Raw genomic sequence first — 24,453 nt, 5'->3', positions numbered from 1 at the left:
AATTTCAAAGTAGTTAGTGTTTTAAGTCTAGGTCTGGGTTTTAAAGTATAGTTTCAAGTCCGCGTTAGGGTTTCATTTTTGGATTAGTGTTTCAAATTGGGGCTTCAAGACCACTTTATGGTTTCAAATTGGACTTTAAACCCGTGTTAGGGCTTCAAATTAGGTTTCATGCCTAGGTTAGTGTAACATACAAGTTTCAAACGAGGGTCATAGGACTTCAAACAAAGGTTACTGTTTTAAATTACTACATTATAATAACTATATGAGGTGATTTAGTGACCATTTTGTGTTTGTTTCAAAGTAGGGTTTCAATTCTCCGTTAAGGTTTCAAATTAGAATTTAAAAGTAAATCTTTTCAGACAGGGTTAGGGTTTTAAATTAGGGCTTCAAGAATATCTTTTTGTATCACATTAAGGTTTTATGCTCCCGCTGGGGACTCCATCGTTCTGCTGGGGGACTTCAATGCTCACGTGTGCAATGACAGTGAGACCTGGAAGGGCGTGATTGAGAGGAACGGCCCCCCCGATCAGAACCCGAGCGGTGTTCTGTTATTGGACTTGTGTGCTCATCACGGATTGTCCATAACGAACACCATGTTCAAGCATATGGTTGTCCACGCGTGCACTTGACACCAGGACACCCTAGGTTGCAGTTCGATGATCGACTTAGTGGTCGTGTCATCGGACTTGCGGCCGCATGTCTTGGACACTCGGGTGAGGAGAGGGGCGGAGCTGTCAACTGATCACCACCTGGTTGTGAGTTGGCTCCGATGAAGGGGGAACATGCCAGTCCGACGTGGCAGGCCCAAACGTATTGTGAGGGTCTGCTGGGAACGTCTGGCAGAATGTCCTGTCAGAAGGAGTTTCAACTCCCACCTCCAGCAGAACTTCACTTACTTCACACGGTGGAGGCGGGGGACATTAAGTCCAAGTGGACCATGCTCCGCGTCTCCATTGTTGAGGCGGCCGAACGGAGCTGTGGCCGTAAGGTAGTGGGTGCCTGTCGTGGCGGCAATCCCCGAACCCGTTGGTGGACACCAACAATGAGGGATGCCGTCAAGCTGAAGAAGGAGTCCTATCAGGCCTTTTTGGCCTGTGGGACTCCTGAGGCAGCTGATGGGTATCGCTGGCCAAGCAAAATCCAGCTTTGGTGGTCGCTGAAGCAAAAACTCAGGCATGGGAGGGTCTGGGTGAGGCCATGGAGAAAGACTTCCGGACGGCTTCAAGGAAATTCTGGCCCACCATCCGGCGTCTCAGGAGGGGAAAGCAGTGCACCATCAACACTGTGTATAGTGGGGATGGGGCGCTGCTGACCTCGACTCGGGACGTTATGAGTCGGTGGGGAGAATACTTCGAAGACCTCCTCAACTGCACCGACACGCATTCCCATGAGGAAGCAGAGTCTGGGTTATCTGAGGCGGGCTCTCCTATCTCTGGGGTTGAGGTCCCCGAGGTGGTTAAAAAGCTCCTTAGTGGCAAGGCCGCAGGGGTGGATGAGATTCCCCCAGAGTTCCTAAAGGCTCTGGATGTTGTGGGGCTGTCCTGGTTGACACGCCTCTGCAACATCGCGTGGACATCGGGGACAGTGCCTCTGAATTGGCAGACTGCGGTGCTGGTCCCCCTTTTTAAGAAGGGGCACCGCAGGGTATGTTCCAACTACAGGGGGATCACACTCCTCAGCCCCCCTGGTAAGGTCTATTCAGGGGTGCTGGAGAGGAAGGTCCGTCTGGAAGTCGAATCTCAGATTCAGGAGTAGCAGTGTGGTTTTCGCCCTGGCCGTGGAACAGTGGACCAGCTGTACACCCTCGGCAGGGTCCTCGAGTGTGCATGGGAGTTCGCCCAACCAGTCTAAATGTGTTTTCTGGACTCGGAGAAGGCGTTCGACCGTGTCCCTCAGGGAGTCCTGTGGGGGGTTCTTCGGCAGTATGGAGTACCGAACCCCCTGATACGGGCTGTTCGGTCCCTGTACGACCGGCGTCAGAGTTTGGTCCGCATTGCCGGCAGTAAGTCGGACTCGTTTCCGGTGAGGGTTGGACTCCACCAAGGCTGCCCTTTGTCACCGATTCTGTTCATAACTTTTATGGACAGAATTTCAAGGCGCAGCCGAGGCGTAGAGGGGGTCCGGTTTGGTGGCCTCAGAATTGCATCTCTGCTTTTTGCAGATGATGTTTGTTCTGTTGGCTTCATCGAGCCGTATCTCCAACTCTCACTGGAGCCGTTCGCAGTCGAGTGTGTAGCGGCTGGGACGAGAATCAGCACCTCCAAATCTGAGACCATGGTCCTCAGTTGGAAAAGGGTGGCGTGCCCTCTCCGGGTCAGGGATGAGATCCTGCCCCAAGTGGAGGATTTCAAGTATCTTGGGGTCTTGTTCACGAGTGAGGGAAGAATGGAACGGGAGATCGACAGGCGGATCGGTGCAGCGTCTGCAGTGATGCAGACTTTGTATCGGTCCGTTGTGGTAAAGAAGGAGCTAAGCCGAAAAGCGAAGCTCTCAATTTACCGGTTGATCTACGTTCCTACCCTGACCTATGGTCACCAGCTGTGGGTCGTGACCGAAAGAACGAGATCCCCGATACAAGCGGCCGAAATGAGTTTTCTCCGCAGGGTGTTTTTTTAAATAATCCATGTAGTGTGGGATGCTGTTTGTTTTCCATGCAGTTGGAGGGACGCAAGCAACGAGTTCAGGACAACTCTGAAGCTGACTGGTGTGCCAACCCTGCTGCGATACGGCACCGTAAGAACACACACAGGCACACGCGACAAGAATATACACTGTAGTCCCGTCTTGTGTATTTGTGATGTTTCAGCCTCAAAAGCTGGTGGAGGAGGAATGCTTCAAAGAGGATCTGGTGAGGATGATGTTCACAGAAGACTGAGAGAGACAACATGTGCCTTTAACCACACTCAAAATAAATCCCCAAACACAATAAAGCGCTTCTTCATTACGCTCAATCAACTATACGCCCAATGGCGGCACGGTGGCCGACTGGTTAGAGCGTCAGCCTCACAGTTCTGAGGTGCGGGCTTCAATCCCCGTCCCCGCCTGTGTGGAGTTTGCATGTTCTCCCCGTGCCTGCGTGGGTTTTCTCCGGGCACTCCGGTTTCCTCCCACATCCCAAAAACATGCATTAATTGGTGACTCTAAATTGCCCGTAGGCATGACTGTGAGTGCGAATGGTTGTTTGTTTCTATGTGCCCTGCGATTGGCTGGCAACCAGTTCAGGGTGTACCCCGCCTCCTGCCCGATGACAGCTGGGATAGGCTCCAGCACGCCCGCGACCCTAGTGAGGAGAAGCGGCTCAGAAAATGGATGGATGGAACTATACGCCCATCTCATATCAAAATACAAGCACTTTGTGAAGATGTAATGCTTTTTTTTTTTTTATAATCATCTGTGTTTGTCTTGTTGTCACAGTCAATAAAGTTATGCTTGTTGCACCTATTTGTCACTTTTTTGGAATGAAAAACAAGATTTCAAAGGACATCAATTTGTATTTACACACTGGAAAATTTCTGAGAAAAATAATATATAATATAAAGGTAAACTACAGTAGCACACTTTCAGACATTAAATACATTTTTCCCTGAGATTATCATAGCATTTGAATGTGATGAAATATAGAACAATTAATAACATAAAACAGTGTAAACGCTAAAAATATGTATTGTATAGGAACAATATATTAATTCATATTAAATAAATTTAAAGCACATCGAAATTACACAGAATGTGAAAACTGTACAACGTATTTATCATTTATTATTATGAACACCAGATGGGGATAAATGACCGTGGAACGAGCTATTTTTATTTTTATTTTTTTACATTTAAAATACAGACTATTTACTGGGGCTTACACTGTAAGTATATTTTAATAGTTAAATAAACGATCAAGCAAGTAACAAACTTTAATATAGTGATGGTTAAATAAATTACCATTCACATATTTTAATCCATTTTTAAAGATAAAACACCGTATATGTGAGTTTCTTATGTGAACACCAGATGGCGAGCTATATCGTCTGACGACGGTACAATCAGTGTTGAAGAATAAACAATATATATTGTATACTGTGTATATTTTTGTGGGTGTTTGTGACCAAAAACACAACGCAGATGATATGAAAATAACGTTATTAAGTCTATCTGTTAAATATATCATATAAATATACCGTACATGGCGTGTATTTCGTGTGAAGCGCTTTTATTATGAAGCAACACGTGACAGGAAGTGTTGTGAGTAACGAAGAGACGCGCAGCCGCAGCTGTGCAGTCAAGTGGTGTGCGATACTGCCAGGCTTATCGATACCGATACCAATACCATTTGAAAACAGACCCAAATGAAAAGTATATGAAAATGAATTAAGCGTGAATGCCTATTCCTGTGTCCAAATTTTGTCAAAATAAATAAGAACAAATTAAGACGAGGGTTAAATATTTATGAATTGTCAAGGTATTGATTACAGAAAGTATTGACATTTCAGTGTTCTTCTTTTCTTTTCGCCTTGTCCCTCCCGTTCGGGGTGACCACAGAGCTGCCATCCTTTTCCATGGAAGCTTATTTCCGGCATCCTCCTCTTTCACACCAACTGCCCTCATTGATAAACCTCTTTGGTCTTCCTCTAGTTCTCTCGCCTGGCAGCTCCATACTCATCACCCTTCTACCAATATACTCAGGATATTGACATCATATTAACGAGCTACCGTACCATGCTACCAACAAGGTATGATACATTCCTTTGACTAAATTTAGTAAAAATTAATACATTTAAAAAAATTGAAATAGATATTTATATGTTGTCAAGGGTATCGACTATATATATATATTCAAAAGAAATTTCAGTATGGTGACAGGATATCGATATCCAAGTACACACTAAAAGCAAGGTGCGATGCATTCCTGTGACCAAATATAATCAAATATGGAAAGAAATACAATGTTAATAATTTGTCATTAAATCTGAGCATTGACATTTCAGTACAGTATCGGAATATTGACAATGTAGTAATGATCAGCCCCACACTACCAGTAAAATGCAATAAATTCATGTGTCCAAATTTAGTAGAAATACATTTGAATGAAATTTAAAAGCCGAAATTAAAAGTTGACATGTTATCACAAGTATCGATTATATCATGGAAGAAATGACATTGTAATACGGTGTCGGGATATCGACATCTCAGTATCGATCGGCCGCACACGAGTACTAGCGAGGCGCATTTAAGTGCGGCACATTCCTGTGCACGGTGCCCGAGGACGAGGACTCTCAGGTGGGGGAGACACACCGCGACGCCTCGCTCGCAGGGGGCCCGCAGGAGCTCACCCCAAAAACAAAACTCGAATCAGAAGGCAGGGGGAATTGTCGGCGACCTGTCCGCGGTTTCGGGGCCTCGGGGGAGGAGATGTCGGAGCTTCTGCTGAGCGTGCTCGGGGAGCGGCTGGTCAACCGCGAGAAAGCCGAGGTGGACGTGCAGGCGCTGGGCGAGCGGGTGTCGCTGCTCGGCCTGTTCTTCGGCTGCGGCGTGAACGCGCCGTGCCGGCAGTTCAACGGCAGCCTGTGCGACTTCTACGGTCGCTTCAAGAAGACTTCGGAGTACCGAGACCAGCTGGAGGTGGTGTTCGTCTCCTCGGACCAGGAGCAGAAGCAATGGCAGGACTTTCTGCAGGAGATGCCCTGGCCCGCCTTGCCCTTCAAAGACAGACACAAAAAGGTACAAAGTGGACGATTTACGTGCATTTTTCTCTCTCTCTCCATCTCATCTAATACAAAATTGGTAAAAGCCAACTTATAAAATTCAATCCGAAACACTCGAGAGCTCTGATTTCTTTTTCTTTCTTTTTCAGTTCACATTTTTTTAATTCATTCAACTAATATGACTTATCCGTCATAATGGACAACACGTTGAATAATTCTGATGTCTTCACATGTCTACAATGCTTTGATGGTTGACGTACCAAATTCATATATATCCTGTAAAACGCAACTTAAAAAGACAAAAGATTATTTTAAACAAAATATTTTGCGCATTTAAATTTTTTATTAAGTTATTACTTGTAATTTTTGTCATGTATAATAGGATAATATTTATTGTTTAGTTACTTTCAGAATTGTCAACAAGAGTACTTCTTTGATCTACATATCGTATCAATTTTTTTATAATATAATTGTAACAATGGTTACTTCCATGTTCACTGAGTAGAAAACGCCATACAACACCATGCTCCTTTGATTATTATTTTAAAAAACTACATGTGTAAATACCACACTAAACTCCAGTAGCACCAACAAAGAAACCAAAAGGAGGCCATCCTCATGCTCAAAAGCATTGAGGCGGCAGGCCCATACAAAAACGCTAGTTTACCTTGTAGCAATTTCTAATTGAAATAAAAAATGGAAAAAAAAATCAGTAAATTATGTACTTTATTCTGTGTATCAAATAAATAGGCTACTTCAAGTTGTCCTTTCCCATATGTCGGGTGTAAGTGTTACTGGTAGGAAGTGTGTGTGTGTGTGTGTGTGTGTGTGTGTATTATGAGCTGGTCTTATATATATCCCACATCAGGGGTGTGACACTGGAAAGCTGTTAAGTCATTGTTGTGTTGTTGTTTGGCTTGGAAGCAGCAGCACCTTCACCACCATTGTGCCGGCTTGTTGTTGAATTTGTGGCAAATATCTTGGTTATCGACAGAGGAGCCATTGTGGAAGGATGTTGTCAGTTTCCTGCTGGACTCGAGCAATGTCTGCTTTATACACAGGCCTGCATTTCTCATTATTGTTTTTTTAACTTCCCTTTTATTGTATTCAATTGTGGCACTCGGCATGCGATGCATCAATTTCCATCCCCTCATCAGCACCCATTATGCACAACAAAATTTTGAATGTGTTTTATTGTAATGCTATGCACTGCGATTTTGCTTCGTGTGTGTGTGCTCTCGTCAGCATTCTCAGTGAATATTTTACTATGTATTATTATATAGCAAATAAAATTCCTCCCTGAGGGTCGTATCAAGATTAAACATTTATTAAAAAAAAAAAAAAAAATACCGTACTTGACTACTGTATGGAGATTCTTTTTAGATTTGTGAAAACCTGGGTTTATATAAACTTTAGAAGTAATCTTTTTACACATTTTTGTATTAAAAATTACTTGTTTTTTTTTAAACCACTTTCTAAATAAAATTAAATTTTCATTAAACTTCCAGCAGGATTGTATATTTTGCTTTTTATAACATTTTATTTGTAATAGAAAAAGAAAGTGTAATAAGTAGATTTTAAAAATGTTTTAAGTTTGATTTTTAATACAAATCATTAAAAATGCATTTTGTTTATTATTTGTTGTATAGTATACTCTTAAACCTTTTAAATTATTTTTTGTTAGTGTAAAAAAATAGTTCATGTAAATTGTTACTTTTTTGTTATTTAATTAAATTGTATTTACAATTTAAATGTGTATATTTTGCAGGAATTGCATTTTTTATTTTTATGTAAAATTAGATTTTTAATAAAAAAATACAAATAATTAAAAACTACATTGTTTATGGTATACTTTTTTAATTAAACCTACAGCATTTTTTTGATAGCGCCATAAAATAATTATGTAAATTGTGTTAGAAATGTTTTTGGATTTACAGTCACGATCGGAATATTTATTCAGGCAGCCCTCTTGTTCAAGTTAGCGTAATAAATAAGTGTGTGCTGTTAACCGACACAGTTGGTGGTTGCTGTTGTTGACCCAGTGGTCATGTGACTACCTCAGGCCTCCTGCCAGACTCTTTCTGTTTTCTTCAGCTCAGCTCTAGCGCAGCAATTTATCTTCTATTGTGTACACCACCGCCCAGCACCCCCCTTTTAGAATCTCACACTGTACCTCCTCTTCCTGCTGTGGGCCCTGCCCTCACTATCTCCCCCCTGGAAGGTTATCTGGGGTTATCCATCCAGGTCTTCCATCTACGGGAAACATTAGTCATTCCGTATGTTTACATGCAGTAAAGAGAAACTACAGGATTAAATCAATTGGAAACCAGATTTTAAAATGCATGAACAGTAAACTGGCACTTAGCAACATGAAATTTGGTAGGTATGTCTATCATGAGTAGAGCCACAAAGATGTCTCAAGAAACCATGCCTGAAAACACACAGGAAGTCAGCCGTTTTGATTTTTAACTTGTTCTAGAAAGAAAGTTGAGTAGAGATTTTGTATAATTGCTACCAAATTTCAACCACATATAACAGAGGTTTGACGCAAATTCGGGAGGATTTTGAGTTTTTGTTGTTTTTATTTGTGTGTGGGTGTGCATGGCAACGAAATTTGACGACTCGCTATAAAAGACGAAACCGGCTCAAGATTTTTTTTCATATTCAGCCCTCGAAGTTAGTTTGACTTGCCAACATAAACTTTGGTGGACATTTCTATCATTAGTAGAACTACAAAAAAAGTCCCAAGAAGCTATTGTCGAAAATGCACAGGAAAAACACCATTTTGGTTTTTAAGTAGCCATTTTCGGGCCATTTTAGCCATTTTGAGGGCGCTTTCAAAGTCATAATTGTCCTGCAAATTCTAACCACATATGCTAGACAGCCTAAACGTATTGTGAGGGTCTGCTGGGAACGTCTGGCAGAATCCCCTGTCAGAAGGAGTTTCAACTCCCACCTCCGACAGAACTTTGCTCATGTTCCGGTGGAGGCGGGTTGACACACCTCTGCAACATTGCGTGGACATCGGGGATAGTGCCTCTGGATTGGCAAACTGGGGTGGTGGTCCCTCTTTTCAAGAGAGGGGGACCAGAGGGTGTGTTCCAACTACAGGGGGATCACACTCCTCAGCCTCCCTGGTAAGGTCTATTCAGGAGTGCTGGAGAGGAGGGTCCATCTGGAAGTCGAATCTCAGATTGAGGAGGAGCAGTGTGGTGTTTGTCCTGGCCGTGGAACAGTGGACCAGTTCTACAACCTCGGCAGGGTCCTCGAGGGTGCCTGGGAGTTCGCCCAACCAGTGTGTTTTGTGGACTTGGAGAAGGCGTTCGACCGTGTCCCTCGGGGAGTCCTGTGGGGGGGTGCTTCGGGAGTATGGGGTACAGAACCCCCTGATACGGGCTTTTCGGTCCCTGTACGACCGGTGTCAGAGTTTGGTCCGCAATGCCAGCAGTAAGTCGGACTCGTTTCCGGTGAGGGTTGGACTCCACCAAGGCTGCCCTTTGTCACCGATTCTGTTCATAACTTTTATGGACAGAATTTCAAGACGCAGCCGAGGCGTAGAGGGGGTCCGGTTTGGTGGCTTCAGTATTGCATCTCTGCTTTTTGCAGATGATGTGGTTCTGTTGGCTTCATCAACCCGTGATCTCCAACTCTCACTGGAGCGGTTCGCAGCTGAGTGTGAAGCGGCTGGGATGAGAATCAGCACCTCCAAATCTGAGAACATGGTCCTCAGTCGGGAAAGGGTGGCGTGCCCTCTCCGGGTCGGGGATGAGATCCTGCCCCAAGTGGAGGAGTTCAAGTATCTTGGGGTCTTGTTCACGAGTGAGGGAAGAATGGAACGAGGGATCGACAGGCGGATCAGTGCAGTGTCTGCAGTGATCGTACACCTCGGGATCCCCCCGGAAGAGCTGGATGAAGTGGCTGGGGAGAGGGAAGTCTGGGCATCCCTGCTAAAGCTACTGCCCCTGCAACCCGATCTCTGGTAAGCAGAAGAAAATGGATGGATATGCTAGATAGATAGATAGATGACATGAAATTGCAAGGATTTGGAGTTCTTGTCATTGAGCATGGCGGCAAAGTTTGGCGAAACCCGAAACTAACTAGCATGTTAGATGATGTCAGTGATGCCCAGCTGTCTGCTTGCTGGCACTGTCTTGACTTGATGGATTCATTCCGCTGGAGTGTCACGTGTGAATCAATTGAAAGCCACGGCCAACGGAGCGACTGCTGCAGTTGGCACTTTCGTCCGGGCATCGCACCAAGAGAAAGCAGCTCTTGTTCAAGTCCCGGCGGCTGGACATCCATTGTGGGGGCGTAATCAAAGGCCCATGGGGGCTCAAGGAGGGCGAAGTGCAGTACAGCATGGCCACTATGCATCAGCAGAAGCGAATGTACTTTATTTTTATGTTATCATAATCTAGCAAAAGCAAATCTCATCATGGCCTTTAGTTCACTCATTATATTTTTTAATAACCACATCCACCCCCACACAAACTCTGGGTAGACTGCATTCACATTTGAATGCGCATCGTCGAATGGGTTTCTATTATTAGACGCATTGGTCAAAATACCGCAGCATCTGCACCCATGTTCCCAGAGATTAACTGACACCTTTGCAGTGACAAAATGGATCCATGCAAATTTCCCCAGTGAGCATTTTTCACATTTGTGTGTGTGTGTGTGTGTGTGTGTGTGTGTGCTCGCGCGTGCGTGTGCCATCAAGATCATACCATACGCTGTGTTGATTGTGTGCGAGCAACTGCAGTACACAAATGTAGATAAGCTAACAAGAAGTTCAGTTTATTTTTCAGATGGCTGGCTAATGTGATGGCTCCTCTCATCAGTTTTCCGTGAAAACCGCTGCCATGCACAATAGGAATCAACAGAATGACACAAAATAATCCACTGAGTTAAAAAAAAAAAAAAGTCCATCCCACACAAGAGTGCAATGTACTATACATATCATCAATGTGATCGATTTTATAATGAATGCAATACACCCCTCGCCAGTTATTCATTCTAATCACGACTGTGCACAATAGAAATAAAAAGAATGACTGGAGCTATTCCACAGAATAAATAAATCGTCCTTGTCACACGTGGGCACGTGGTTGAGTGCAACGTTCACGTCATATAATTGATGTAATGGCTTTTATCGCCTTTTATTCATAACCGTTACTATGTACAATAGAAATCAACACAGCGACAAGAAGTACGCCACAGAGTCAAAAAAAAATTTTGTTCACCCGCGGCGCATGTGTATTCCAAATTGTGTTGAAATTAAACATTTAAATTGGGGTAAATGGCTGGCAAATCCCAGGAGCGGAACCCCTGCTGAGGCTACTCCGCCGCCTCGTTGGGGGGCTAATCGCCGGTTCGATTGGTCTTTTCTCGCTCAGTCGATTCACACGATGTGGCGGCCATGTTGCATGAAAGGCTTTCATCAGTTTAAGCTTGTTGTAAGGAGCAGCAGAGGTCCCATCCTCATCCTCTAAGGACTGAGAGTTACACACAAATACGCATATGTACACAAGCATCCAGCCAATTAGAGATTGAGGCTCCAACGAAGAGAAATTACTGGCACACGCGCGCACACACATGCACACAGTTTATTACTCTGCTGAATCGCATGATGCAGTATTCAGTATGATCAATGGATGAATGAATTTTTGATCATTGCAGTTATTCATTATAATCACCACCTTGCACAATAGAATTAGACGACTAGAAATAATCCATAGAGAAAACTACATCATTAAAAATTCCACTGCACACGCGATCTCGCACGGGTATATGTAATTCGATGTCTCCTCTGGCAAGGGATTCATGATAACTGCCACCTTGCTGAATAGAAATAAATACAACAACTAGAAATAATCAAAAGATAACTCCGTGGCATGCTTTTGCAGCTTAGTATTGCACCTCGATGCCACTCACCAACTGCACGCTGAAAGCATAGTGGTGTTGGTAGCAGCAGGTGTGCTCTTCTGCTCTGATGATGATGATAACTTGTGTGGTGACATCATTCAGCGTGCTTGATGTATTTAATCACAGCCAAATGCTATCATGCACATGACCTCCTGCAGGAATAAAGAGGATTAACAGGGAAAAAGCATGGAAATGTTTCATTTGAGGAATGTTGGCCTTCTTCCCAATTCCGTCTGTTATCTGAAGTCAGGCAAATGCTGGCTTTTGCAGGCAGTAGCCCCTTATACACTGGCCGTGAAAGCTCCCTTTTTTTTCCCTGTCTTGCTGTCGTGGATGTAAGCAGAGACTGAAATCGCATAATGAAAAGTAAAAAAAGGTCATTGCAGAATATATTAAATCCCTGTATCTATAGCTTGGCACAACGAAAAAACAAAACATCTGACCACAACATAGTTCCCCTCTTTCCCCTCTGCATGCATAGTGCTAATACCCATCCATCCATCCATTGACCGTACCGCTTTATCCTCACAAGGGTCGCGGGCGTGCTGGAGCCTATCCCAGCCAACTTCGAGCGAGAGGCAGGGTACACCCTGAACTGGTCGCCAGCCAATCGCAGGGCACATAAAAACAAACAACCATTCGCGCACACATTCACACTTTAGGGCAATTTAGAGTCTTCAATTAACCTCGCATGCATGTTTTTGGGATGTGGGAGGAAACCGGAGTGCCCGGAGAAAACCCATGCAGGCACGGGGAGAACATGAAAACTCCACACAGGCGGGGCCGGGATTTGAACCCCGGTCCTCATAACTGTGAGGCAGATGTGCTAACCAGTCGGTCACCGTGCCTTGAAGTGCTAATACCCAGAAGGAAAAAATATAATAGCAACTGACAAATGCACCTTACCTACAGTACTTGTGCTTTTTTTCTGATTAGATGGAGAGTTTTAAAATGCCAAAAGCTTGTGGTGTTTAGGCTGGCACAAGACCTAAGCACATTCGCCACAAATCATTTTTGAGAGATGTAACGGAAGCCCCTTACACACTGGCCATCTAAGATGTCTTTTGTCCTGACTTCTACTGGCACACTATTCTGTGTGTAAGGTACTGATGCAGAATATGGGGTAGTTGTTCCACTCGTCATTCAACTAGTGTGCAGTAATTTCATACAGTACAATAGTGAAAGGAATTAGTGTGAAAAAACCTGACTAGGAAGACATAGTCATTCTACTAGTTCGCTAAATTGTCGTACTAATGAGGCCAAAGAGTGTACTAGTACAACCCCAATTCCAATGAAGTTGGGACGTTGTGTTTAAGATAAATAAATTTCTAAGTTAATGATTATTTGCTAAAAACAATAAAGTTGATCAGTTTGAACATTAAATATCTTGTCTTTGTAGTGTATTCAATTAAATATAGGTCGAACAGGATTTGCAAATCATTGTATTCTGTTTTTGTTTTTATAGCTTGAACGGCTTTCCATATGCCACATCTGGCAACAAAAAAATTAGAACACTGCAATGTCCCGCTTCAGTGAGTCATGTCTTAAAGACACAGTCACAGTCACATGTAGTCCAGCTCTTGCGTTGCATCAATTTGGCGGACAAGCCGGTGAAAAGGAGGTTTCAGTTGTAGCTGGATTTCCTGCATGTGGTATCCTTTGCAGCAAAGGCATTTTCATCACTTCCCTTGGTGCTCCAGGCTTGCAGTAGAGGCAAGACCTCATCATCATAAAAAAGTTCTCACGGGTTCTGTCTGTGGTGCGAAGAGTTGCCCGATGCTTATAAAGTCATACTGTCATTTCCCCTAGCTAAGAGATTGGACGACATAGTGCAATTTATGATTTTCAATAAAAGTGCTACACGTTAGCCATCCTTTTCGAGCGAAACTAAACACGATCGCTTGGCGGGGGCCTCAAAGCTCAGAATGAATTTCTAGCAAAAAAAGGAGTTTGTGTTCACTTAATGCGTGTGTGGAGATCATGCGCTTTGGTCGAATATTAGCTCACGCTAACTCTCTGGCTTGAAAACAAGTCTGCGGAACACATTTGGTCAGTTGATCTTCAAGGTCTGCCGTTTCATTTGTTTTTCTCCATTCTTGGACTCTTGAGTCGCTTTTGACCTTGAAAGCCAAGCATCATATTTTTAATCAGGCTGAACAGTGGCATGGTTTAATCATTTACTTTTTGTAGTTCTCTGGAGTCAAAGATGAAAAAGATGGAGCGTCTTTTATCGTTGGAATTGCAGCTTTGATCTTCAGGATGTTTGAGCACCACAGTTTCATATATATTTCTGTTTGTTTGGGACCAGCATCAGTCAAAAAGTGAACCGATCCGGGTGGCATTTGGTCCGAATAACGTACAAATTGATTAATTTTGGATTTGTGAAAATAATGACCGGATGAAGATTAACTTTCAATAATTAATGTGTATCCTGAATATGGGCCATTTTAAACTTTTTGGACATAACTCAAGGTCACAGAAGGATTTGGGTTCAATTTGGTGCGTAGTAACAGTTGTACAGATTTCGAGTCATCTTTGTATGTATGAGGACAAATGAAAAACAAAAAAACAAAAATCATTTTTATAATATGACCATACCTCAATGTTACATTCACACAATTTTAAATATATAATCTGTATCCACATTTTTTTCTTTTTTTTTCGTAACCATACTCCTAAAATGTTGAGAAATTTAAAGAAGGATTTGGATGACATTTAATCTGGAGTAGTGACATATTCAGTATTATTAAAGGACAAATTGATTCATTGTTAATCACATTTTTAGACAAAAGTCATAAAATTGAGGACAGATTTGGATGATTTGGTTTGTAGTTGGGATTAGACTAAAAGACAAATTGACTTCATAATCTGGAACGAGATCCTTTTTTGAAAAACGACCATATTTAGAGTTATAGTTTTACAGATTTGAATGACATTGGGTTTGCAAATTGAGTCGCTTTTAAAATGGATGCAGATCCTTATATAAAAGACATTTTTAGACAGAAAATTGCAGACAAATTTGTATAAGATTTGGTCTGTAGTTTCAGTATAATTAAAGGATGCATTATCTTTTGATTCTATTCTGGATTGACATCTGTCATTTTCGCAACACAACTGTCACTCAAAAGTTAAAATCCTACAGATCTGGATGCTATTTGGTTTGTAGCTTCAGTATGAACAAAAGAAACATTTCTTTTTCATCTGACCTTTACCTCAGAAGTGTGTCGCCAGATTTGAATGAAATTTGTCCCGTAGCTATGATGACAAATTTATTATCTGGATCAAAATCATTTTTGTAACGCAAAGTTCTATTCATACAGATTTGACGTAAATTTGGTGTGGGCACAGATCGATTAACTTTTGGGGTTGTATCCTTTTATACATTAAAAACAAAAAAACATTATTTTTTTAGACATAACCTTCTGTACAGATTTGGATGAAATTTGATTCATAGGATTCCAAATATGGAGCCATGTCTGTTTTCTAGCATGAACATGAAGTTTAATCAAATTTCTTATTGTTGTTTTGTAGATTCTGTATGACTGAGGTTTTCCTTAACACTTCTCCAATCATTACCCACAAGGGAATTTGATGGAATACTTAAACCCTCAGAGATCTTTCATACCACTTTCATGCATCCTTTCGGCATTTATAAACGCAAAGAACAGGAAACAATGAACAATTGAGATCTAAGATGATATCGTTATACATCCTGGAGTGAAACACACACTGGTGTTTATTGTCACTGGAGTGTTACCGATGATAGCTAGCGGAGTTTTAACGCTGTTGGCACACGGTCGAGCCGACGACTGAGAGGCAACATCCTTGCCTTTTGTGCGCAGCGAGCAGCTGTAAGCAGACGCCAGATATAATTGCTGCCGCATGCCCGTTCAATTGACGGAATTGGTCTGCAGCTGTCTCTTTTGTCTGTGCAAAGAATTTCAAAGCGTCGAATTTGGAAATGTATATTTTGGAAAGTCAAAGCGACTAGTCAGGGTTTCCCTTGAATGTTAAAACATTTACAGTTTCCGTGTCATATGAGACAGGAACAGACCATGATCTTTGTCAACCCTCCCACAGTTTTAGCGGCACAAAAGAGGACATGGCAAGCAAAGTGGGTCAAGTTTCCATCTAATTTTATGCCATTTTCACATCTCTTTTGTGTGTGATTGGCAGAGGTGGCCAACGAGCAGAGAGCAACTATGAAGCCATCAATCACATGTTTAAGACGAGCTGTAAATGAAGTATTTATAGTCACATTGGTGAGCCTTTGCCATGAGGAGAATTAGGGCGTTTAACTCTAAATTTGCTTGTATTTTCGGTCAAGGGGTGGGAGCAAGAAAGTCAATACAGGAAGTAGGTCCTGAGTTCGCTACTCGTGTGGATTTCTTGAAATCTCTTTTTCTATTGTGTAACCAAATTACAGTGGGACACAAAAAACAAAAGAGCATACATTTATGAGTGTGTGTGTGTGTGTTTGTGTCGGTGGGTGTGTGTGTGTCGGTGGGTGTATGTGAAGTACATCAACAGATGATGGGGCGGAGGGAGATCATGATGCAAATTGTAATTAGAGTGGGAGTAATAATAATAATAGTTATGCTATTGGTAATATAAAAACACGTAAATAAAACTTAAAACACTGAATACAATTAATGCATATTTGAGCAACTAAGAATTATAGTGTGCTAACTCTATTTTTGTCAGTCGTGATTTTATGTTTTAGGGCTGCAAAAATGGCAATTATTAGTTAGTTCCAAACATCCATCAAATCTATCAATATTTCATGAAAGATGATAAATAACATTGACTTGTACTAACATGCAGGCACGCTGGCATCCAGACTAAAGCACTACTTTCTGGGTCTTCTATCAATCTCTGAACCTTACTTCCACCTATTTTTGTAGGTGGTGAAGCCTGGTTTCATGGGCGCAACCATCTTGGAAATGGGAGTTGGCTTGGCCCAGTTGTTGTGTTGATGAACCAGGAAATGTGCTGAGTGCAATAATGGAATGCCCCCTTTATGTCAAATTTTAAACTAAGCCCTGATTTAGACCAATATTCATCTTAAAGATATGCCTTTTCACTATTAATTTCTGCACTTCAAAATAACAGAAATGGAGTTCGCCCTCCCTGGTTCTCAGTGGCTCAATAAGTCTTTGGTTCACCAAAGGACTACAACATATATGCAGTCGCCTTCAATGCAAACTTGTTGCAGCGACACTATCGCCAATGTTAGCGTTGATTATTCTAAGTATGAACAAGTTTAGCTTTTGTCTCAGTAACTGGCTGAAACTGGAGAGGAATTGTATTCAAAGAGAAGTACATTGCTTTATTGTTAACATTGTTTTTAGCATTTCTAGTCCACAGACGGTGGGTAGAAATGCCTTCTTAATTTGTTTTGACAGTCGGCAACAGTTTGAAAGTGTGCTACCGACAGCTAGAGATTTTACAAGCCTGTTACCTTTCTTTACATTTTGGTTATTGTGCATGTTTCTTTCTATCTGCAGTGTGTAGCACTCTTGCACTCTTTCTCAGGGTCCGACAAAAGCCCCCCCTCAATGTTGGACCCTCATAATCCTCTTTACTCCCCTCTCTTACTTCCAGCTCTTTACACCCGTTGCTCCACCGTGTTGTCATCATTGACCCATGAGAGGCGAAGCAAATTCATTCACGGGCCTCAACACTTGGTCAAGCTCTGACCTTGTCGAGCTGACTTGTTAGAGTTCTGTGTTTTATGGAGAGTCGTCAAACTTCACCGGCAGGCTGTACCCACTCGCAATGACCAAAACTCAAATTCCTCAAAACTGAGCTGCGTCCATCTGTCGACTCTAGCATACTAAGTTCGAATTGTGCAGCAATCAGACAAAATCTTTAGGGTGACAAGTCTTTGAAGGGCCACTTCAAACCAGGTATACTTCCCTTTAAGCTTCTCTGTTGCCGAATGCACGAGTGTAGTCAATCATATGAATGGGGTGATCATTGCCAAGAGCCTTTCAAATATCCACCCTATCTCCTTTATTTTCCCATTTCTTCTCTTTGCATTATTATACTCTAATATAGGTACATTTGACAGGACAATCCTCTTCTTCCTTGACCGTCACATCATGTTTGTGGTTAAATAAATTGTAAAAAATATAGTGCAGTAGCCTATATGTAGCTCCTCAAAACATTTTCCTAATAAGAACACAGAGGTTGCAGTTTTTCCGTTGCAGTAAATTGGTATGTGTGTCTGGGTCAATTGGCAGGTGTGTGGGGTGGAGTCCCCGACGGTAATTTGTCCGCAATTACCTAGTTCGGTCACATTCACATCATTTGGTGTGCTGTGGGCCTAAGTGAAAGTGGCTTTGGGGCCTGGATTTTGGCAAAATTCATTCATCAAAGCTTGTCGCCATGCTGCGCCCACACGCAATGGTGGAAAAAAAAAAAAAAAAAATCTCTCAATTCATTGTCCCCCATCTGTCTAGTATACGTGTTTCAAATTTGGTAGAAAGTGGAAAAAATCTCTCAGTCAGGGTCATCTTTAATAAACGCCTGGATTAGCCAAAATGAGCCTATTATTGCCACTTACTGTAGAAAGAAAATGGCTGAATTACTGTCTTTACCAGCATGCCAGCATGGCTACCAAGTTTCATGTAGCTAATTTTCCAAAATTCCAGGATGCGCTACAGAGAGTCGTTGCCCTGCTCCGCCCACATGCAATCACCAAAAGTGAAGCTGCCTTGAGGGGCTGAATGGTAATTTTAGTTCAAGTGAGGAGGGGGCTCTCAACAAGTAAGTGAAAAGTGAAAATGGTTGACGGTGGCGACCTTGCTTCTTGCATACATGTCTGCCCTGCTTAATTTTGAGCAGAACATGGTGTAGAGATCCAGTTGTAACAAGCCATTAGTACTTAGGAGGTGTTTAATAATTAGCCAAGGGGAGGAAGTACAGTGGCAGAAAGAGTGTGTGTGTGTTTGTCTGTGTGTGCGTGCGTGTGCGTGTGTGAGAGAGAGGCAGTGAGCGCATTGTTGCGGAATGCTGCTCTCCCGGAGCGCCTCAGCAAGATCCCACCATACTGAAAGAAAGACCCCCAGGGGAGAAGGGGGGGATTTTTATTGAGCATCGATGCAGAGGTTGACTTCAGTGTGGAAATTTACCAGAGCAGGGTGCTACGTGGGATTGTATCATTATGTCTGGGTGAAGAAGCACGAGGATCATTACCCCAGGTTATTTCTGTAGGCCCAGTTCCATGTTAATTAATCAATTGTATGTTTGTGATCACGAGGTGGCTCAATGTTTAGTAGAAGTGTAAATGTGAATGAAAAATGTGAATGCAGCTGCAGTCGGTGGGCGGCTGCGGCTCAGTTGGTAGAGCGGGTAGTCCAGTGACCGAAGGGTCACCTGTTCGAATCCTGGCTGCGACTGTCTGTATGTCGACGTGTCCTTGGGCAAGACACCGAAATCTAAGTTGCCCCCAGAGGGCCTGGCAGCACCTTGCATGGCAAAGGCCGCTCATTGCTGTATGAATGTGTGTGTGTGTGTGTGTGTGTGAATGGGTGAATGTGAGGGTTTGTAAAGCACTTTGGACACTGCGATGATGTAGATAAAGTGCTTTAGTCCATTTACCAGTCCGTATAAACAATTGTATGTTTGTGATGGTAAGGCGGTTTCATGTTTTGTTTGTCTGTGACAGAAGCACCCATGGTAGTCAGAAGACCTTGCGTTCTACATTCAGTATCTGCTCTGGTGCTGTTCAAGTTCTCCTCTTTCTTGTGTTAGAGGTATAAAAAGAACAAAGAAAAGTAGCAACCGGGGTTTAGCCTGCCGACCGTTGAAACCTCTATTACCCTTTTTTTGTATTATTATTATTCTGGTCGAGGTGATTCTTCAATGATTAAGCCGGATGAAATTTGAAAATGTATTTGAAAATACAGTCAGTTGGTGAAGATTCAGCACTGGGCTTTCCCGCACGTGGCTCAGAACAGCGTCCGTACAAAAGAGAGCGCGGAAGCTTTTGTCATAGTCTTTTGTGGCCAAAGACTGCTTCCTGTCATCACGTTGTGCAGTCTCGGACCAATCCTAGCTTCGCCTCGGTGTCTGGGTACGTTCGGAAATTCAGTCCGACCCTCCACCGCTCCTCGAGATTGCGGTACTCCGAGACAAAGGGTCTTTCATTTTCTATAACTTTACGTGTTGGCTATTGGCAGTGATACGTCAGTACAACCGCCATATAGAATTCGTCAGTTCTGCTCGTATCGAACGGCACACTCCAACAACGGTCAGAGTTACCAAAGGTTCCGGGGTGCAGAGAGCGCACCCGGAGTTTCCCAATGTACCCTGTGTTGATATTTTGTGCGTTTTATGTGTCTGTGCGACTACGTGTTTATGTTTATAAGGAGATCTGGGTGTGTATCTGTAATGGGATGTGTCAAACAAAAAGTGTATGCAGTGTTGTTTAAGCGTGCAGCCAGTAATTTCTATCACTTGAATAAACTAGAATAACAATGCTGTTTCCAAGTAAGCAATTGTATATTTGTGATCACAGGCAGCTCGATGATTGTTCTAAGCGGGACAATAGCTGCCGTGTTGGCTGAAAGACCTTGTGTTCTGCATTCCATACATTTGCTCTGTCCAAGTTCTTTTTCTTTTAAGGAATAAAGTAGAACTAAAATCTTGATGCAGTGCAGTGGAAAAGCCCAGATGAACGTGACTTTAACATTCATGAAACTTACTAGCATAATGTTAGCCCTGCAGAGGGCTAAGGTTTCTATTAATTACAGTCGAATTTGTGTCCAGTTTACTATGCTGGTGATAAGTAGACTGTATGCGACTATAACGTGACTTCATTCAGGGTCCTTGCTTGTCAAGGACCAGTTTTGCTCAGTGATTTAAGCACTGTGAGACACATGGCCAGTGTACGAGCATTGTATCTGCAAGTGGCTATATTTTGGGAAGGGCGGAGTTAGGCAGCCATAGTGTCAGTCTTGGTCAATCTTTTTCTGACAGAATAGATAAGGAAACAATCTTGTCTTTGTATTTTGTGTATTACTAGGAAAAAAGAGAGGAAAAGGTACAAGTTGTCACCCCCTACTGAAGAAGAAGCAAAAAAATCACCATCGTTATGCAGAAATGAGAGAGACGGAAAAGAAGGAAATACACCCCTCTCACATCCACAACATTCTCGTACAAACAGCTCCGCATCTGCACTCAAACTTATCATTATGGGAATGGGTGCATGCAGAGGAACAAGAGGAGTCCAACTCATCCTGAGCACATTTGCAAGGACACACCGTGGTGTCTGAGTTATGGAGCAATAAAACATGCAAAGGTTATATAAAACTAATATTTGATATGCATTCTATATGAAATATGAATTTTCCAAATCAGTAGCTCTCCAATACAGCCTACACATGCAGTGAAGACTCTCCATAACTTCCGCTAACAACACTAGCTAAACATGGCTCTTCTCCGAGATAAAAAGATCTTAGAATAGTCAATGTATCCGTTGGTCATACTTCCCTGACACCAAATACAATTTTCCTGTTAACCATCGTTTTCAAGTGTTATTGATAGACCACAAAAAACCTTGAATAGGTAAATTGGTGAATAGCAAATAGGCAGGGGTCACTGTATATACCTTTTTGTGGCATTTTTGTTTGGTGTTGTGCCGTGAGATTTGTCTATTGTAAAAACATGTGCCTTTTAGCTAGGTTGGGAAACACTGCTGGAGTATGTGTGAACATTGCTTAAGTAAAGCACTGAAACCACTGGGCCAGCACATACAAAACAGCGCTACAGTGTGTTTGACACTCCACAGCTTCCTGCTTGCTCTTTGGCGTCTTGTGGAGGAAAACACCTCTAGCTGCAATGAGCCCAGAAGACTTGTGAAATGCCAAAGTGCAGGGGTCTCCAAACTACGGCCCGTAGACCGTCTTGTTTTTTTAGCGGCCCGCTTCACATTCTAAAAATAGCAATTGACACGCCCTGTGTTGTTTGCTTGCATTGTTTTACTTTCTACACTGGGTGGCAAGAGAGGAGAAGAGCAAGAGATTTGTGTCGAGGTCAGCTTTGTTCTGTTTTGGTTCTGAATTTGGAGATGGGGGTTCTGCTACTGCTCAGTATAGGGGCGGATCTATTGATACAGGGCCGCTGGCCACCCAAGAATCCTTAAAATCCTTGACTTTTGTAAAATAAGTATATATAACATAATCTAAAAACAGGCGGCACGGTGGATAACTGGTTCAAATCCGGCCTCGCCTGTGTGGAGTTTGCATGTTCTCCCTGTGCCTGCGTGGGTTTTCTCTGGGTACTCCGGTTTCCTCCCACATCCCAAAAACATGCATGGTAGGTTAATTGAAGACTCTAAATTGCCTGTAGGTGTGAATGTGAGTGTGAATGGCTGTTTGTTTATATGTGCCCTGTGATTGGCTAGCGGCCAGTTCAAGATGTACCCCGCCTCTTGCCCAGAGTCAGCTGGGATAGGTTCCAGCACGCCCGCGACCCGAGTGAGGATAAGCGGTACGGAAGATGAATGAATGAATAATCTAAAAACAATATTTCTTTGCATATCTTGCACTGGATTGGGTTGAGAATGTTAAATAGATTAAAGGTGACGAATGATAAAATGGCCCATGCATTCTTCCAATTTTCTGTATGCAGCCCCTGCAAGAAAAGGTCTGAAAACCCCTGGATTACGTGGTAAAGCTAAACATACAATTATTAACCTGATGGTCCCCCCTGATGGCCTTTATGTCCGACCATCCCTAATGCACGGTTGTCCTGTTTGGCTCAGTTCTGCCTGGCGGAACACGTGTAATCAGGAAAAAAAATCCTTGTTCCTGCTCGTACGCATTACACCGAGTGCCACTCAGCAGCCTGCCTACAGCGCTCAATCCTGTTAGCGTGGAACAGTGACCAATTAGATCCCCTCTACATCCGGCTGCTACGTCTGTGTAACGTCACTGGAACGACATGACTGTGAGGGGGCTACAGCAGGATCACAATGGCGCCCCTGAGTTACAAAGAACAACTTTGTTTACAGCGTCATGTCGCCAGGGCAACAAAATGTGTCATTGGAAAAGTCGTAGGCTATAAATCAGTTCAAGTCTGTCACACACCTATATTTAATAGGCTTTACACAATCAGGATTTTTAGTTGCCGATCACCGATCAGTGAGTTTAAAAAAACGATTACCGAGCCGATCACAAGATGGAGCAATGTGTCTATTTAAATTACTTGTTCATTTACTGTATAAACCTGTGTACTTAATTGCTCCAAAAATTATATTTACAATAACTAATGTATCGTTGTTCATCTATTTATGCCAGTGAGGCATAGTGACAGACAGAACAAATGAATGGTCTTCTATTAGATGGCAGGAAGCACATACAGTAATTAACGTATCCACTTTTTGTGACATTTTTGTTTGTTGGTGTGCCGTGAGATTTTTCAATTGTAAAATACGTGCCTTGGCTCCATAAAGGTTGAAAATCACTGCTCTCGTCCGATCATGTACTGTAATCAGTCAGGTCAAGCCAACATTACAACATGACAGAAATAATGGGTGCTAAATTACTGTAATTAAATTACTTCACACACACCAAAACTTTAGAGTATGATTCGACAGAATCCCTGCATGTTCGCTTACTACTGTTAGTGCTACCACTAGCTTGCTAGGCTACTTAACGTTTTTCTTATATCATTTCGTATTAAAAGTACGTGAACATACCTCAAGCAAGCCTTAAACGAACATCCTCTCCCGAGCACACGTGACCACCAACACACGTTTTCCCCCATTTTGTTCTTATAAACACACGGTGCAATCCATTAGTGTTGTCGTCGCCATGGTAACGAGTGTATCCGGTCGCATTTGAGTTGACGAGATGAAGCCCCAGTAATCGTAAAAAACGGGACATAGTGGTATCGGAATACAAGATTTTATTGCAGTAGTCTGACATAGTGCAATCGTAAAAGACCAAATTTGTCTTGTAGTCTGATCCAAGCATTACATGTTGTCTGTCTCAGACGTGTTGTCTGTCCCACACCGCCGACATGTTTTTTTTTTAAATATCGTTATTGGTGGTGAGATATTTACAATTCTACGTCAAAAGACACTCAACAAGGCTAAAAATAAACCAGCTATTGGATTAGAATATACTGTACATGACGGCGACGTGGAGTAAATGCCTGTTGCGGCGAATTATGACATTAAAGCCGATCAGCATAAAATGCTAATTATCGGTTGATACCGATCAGGCCGGTGTAAAGTCTGATATTTAGTATTGGACCATAATAACACAACACCGTACAATTGTTTACTGGGAAACACTGGTTGTCTTTTTTAATTTATTTCTCGATAGAAAGGGGAGGTACCGAATGCAGTACAGAAGGTTGTCTGGCTGTTACTTGTCGCTATGAAGCCACCTCCTGATCACAAACATAGTATTGTTTACCGTTACTTGAAACTGGGAGTACAATAAAAACTAACCTTGGGCGATGAGCCACATGCTGTTTGGGGAGAGTTTGCCTGAAGCAGAAACATGGAATGGAGCCTCCTTGTGAACACAAACTGGTAAACACCCAGAATTGTACATCCATCCAACTGTTTGACCTTACTTCTGTGCTACCGCAGGTTAGTCACAGATTACAGCGCATTGTGACTCACAAATTGGCGCTTATTCCAAAAGGTATAGCTGTGTTTGCACCAAACACAGCTATACCTACCCCCTGTTCTTTTTTTTTTTTTTTTTTTTTTTTTTTTTTTTTTTTTTTTTTTTTTTTAAAGGGGTATGAGAACAACTTTTTGGTGTACACAGGACATATACCAGTAAACGGTTGGGAATAACAATAATGT

The 24,453-nt window shown here is 42.6% G+C and overlaps 2 protein-coding genes across 3 annotated transcripts in view; both read left to right on the top strand.

The window, feature by feature from the left end:
• Window positions 1-3,437, top strand: part of txndc17 (thioredoxin domain containing 17) — an 8,118-nt gene extending 4,681 nt beyond the window's left edge. Inside the window, exons 3-4 of one of the 2 annotated variants that reach the window (XM_061782321.1) lie at window positions 2,658-2,733; window positions 2,807-3,009. In XM_061782321.1, coding sequence (XP_061638305.1) covers window positions 2,658-2,733; window positions 2,807-2,875 — 145 coding nt within the window. In that variant the 3' untranslated portion in view covers window positions 2,876-3,009. Of the gene's footprint in view, window positions 1-2,657 lie in introns of both variants that reach the window. The other variant, XM_061782319.1, reaches the window with a different exon arrangement.
• A 1,782-nt stretch (window positions 3,438-5,219) lies between these two features.
• The window catches only part of nxn (nucleoredoxin), a 49,075-nt gene continuing 29,841 nt past the window's right edge, over window positions 5,220-24,453 (top strand). Inside the window, exon 1 of the mRNA XM_061781643.1 lies at window positions 5,220-5,712. Within this exon, the coding sequence (XP_061637627.1) occupies window positions 5,404-5,712 (309 nt within the window). The 5' untranslated portion in view covers window positions 5,220-5,403. The remainder of the gene's footprint in view (window positions 5,713-24,453) is intronic.

This window comes from Phyllopteryx taeniolatus, chromosome 8 (genome assembly GCF_024500385.1).
Source record: "Phyllopteryx taeniolatus isolate TA_2022b chromosome 8, UOR_Ptae_1.2, whole genome shotgun sequence".
Taxonomy (NCBI): domain Eukaryota; kingdom Metazoa; phylum Chordata; class Actinopteri; order Syngnathiformes; family Syngnathidae; genus Phyllopteryx; species Phyllopteryx taeniolatus.
This window is presented reverse-complemented; position numbering and strand designations above follow the sequence as displayed.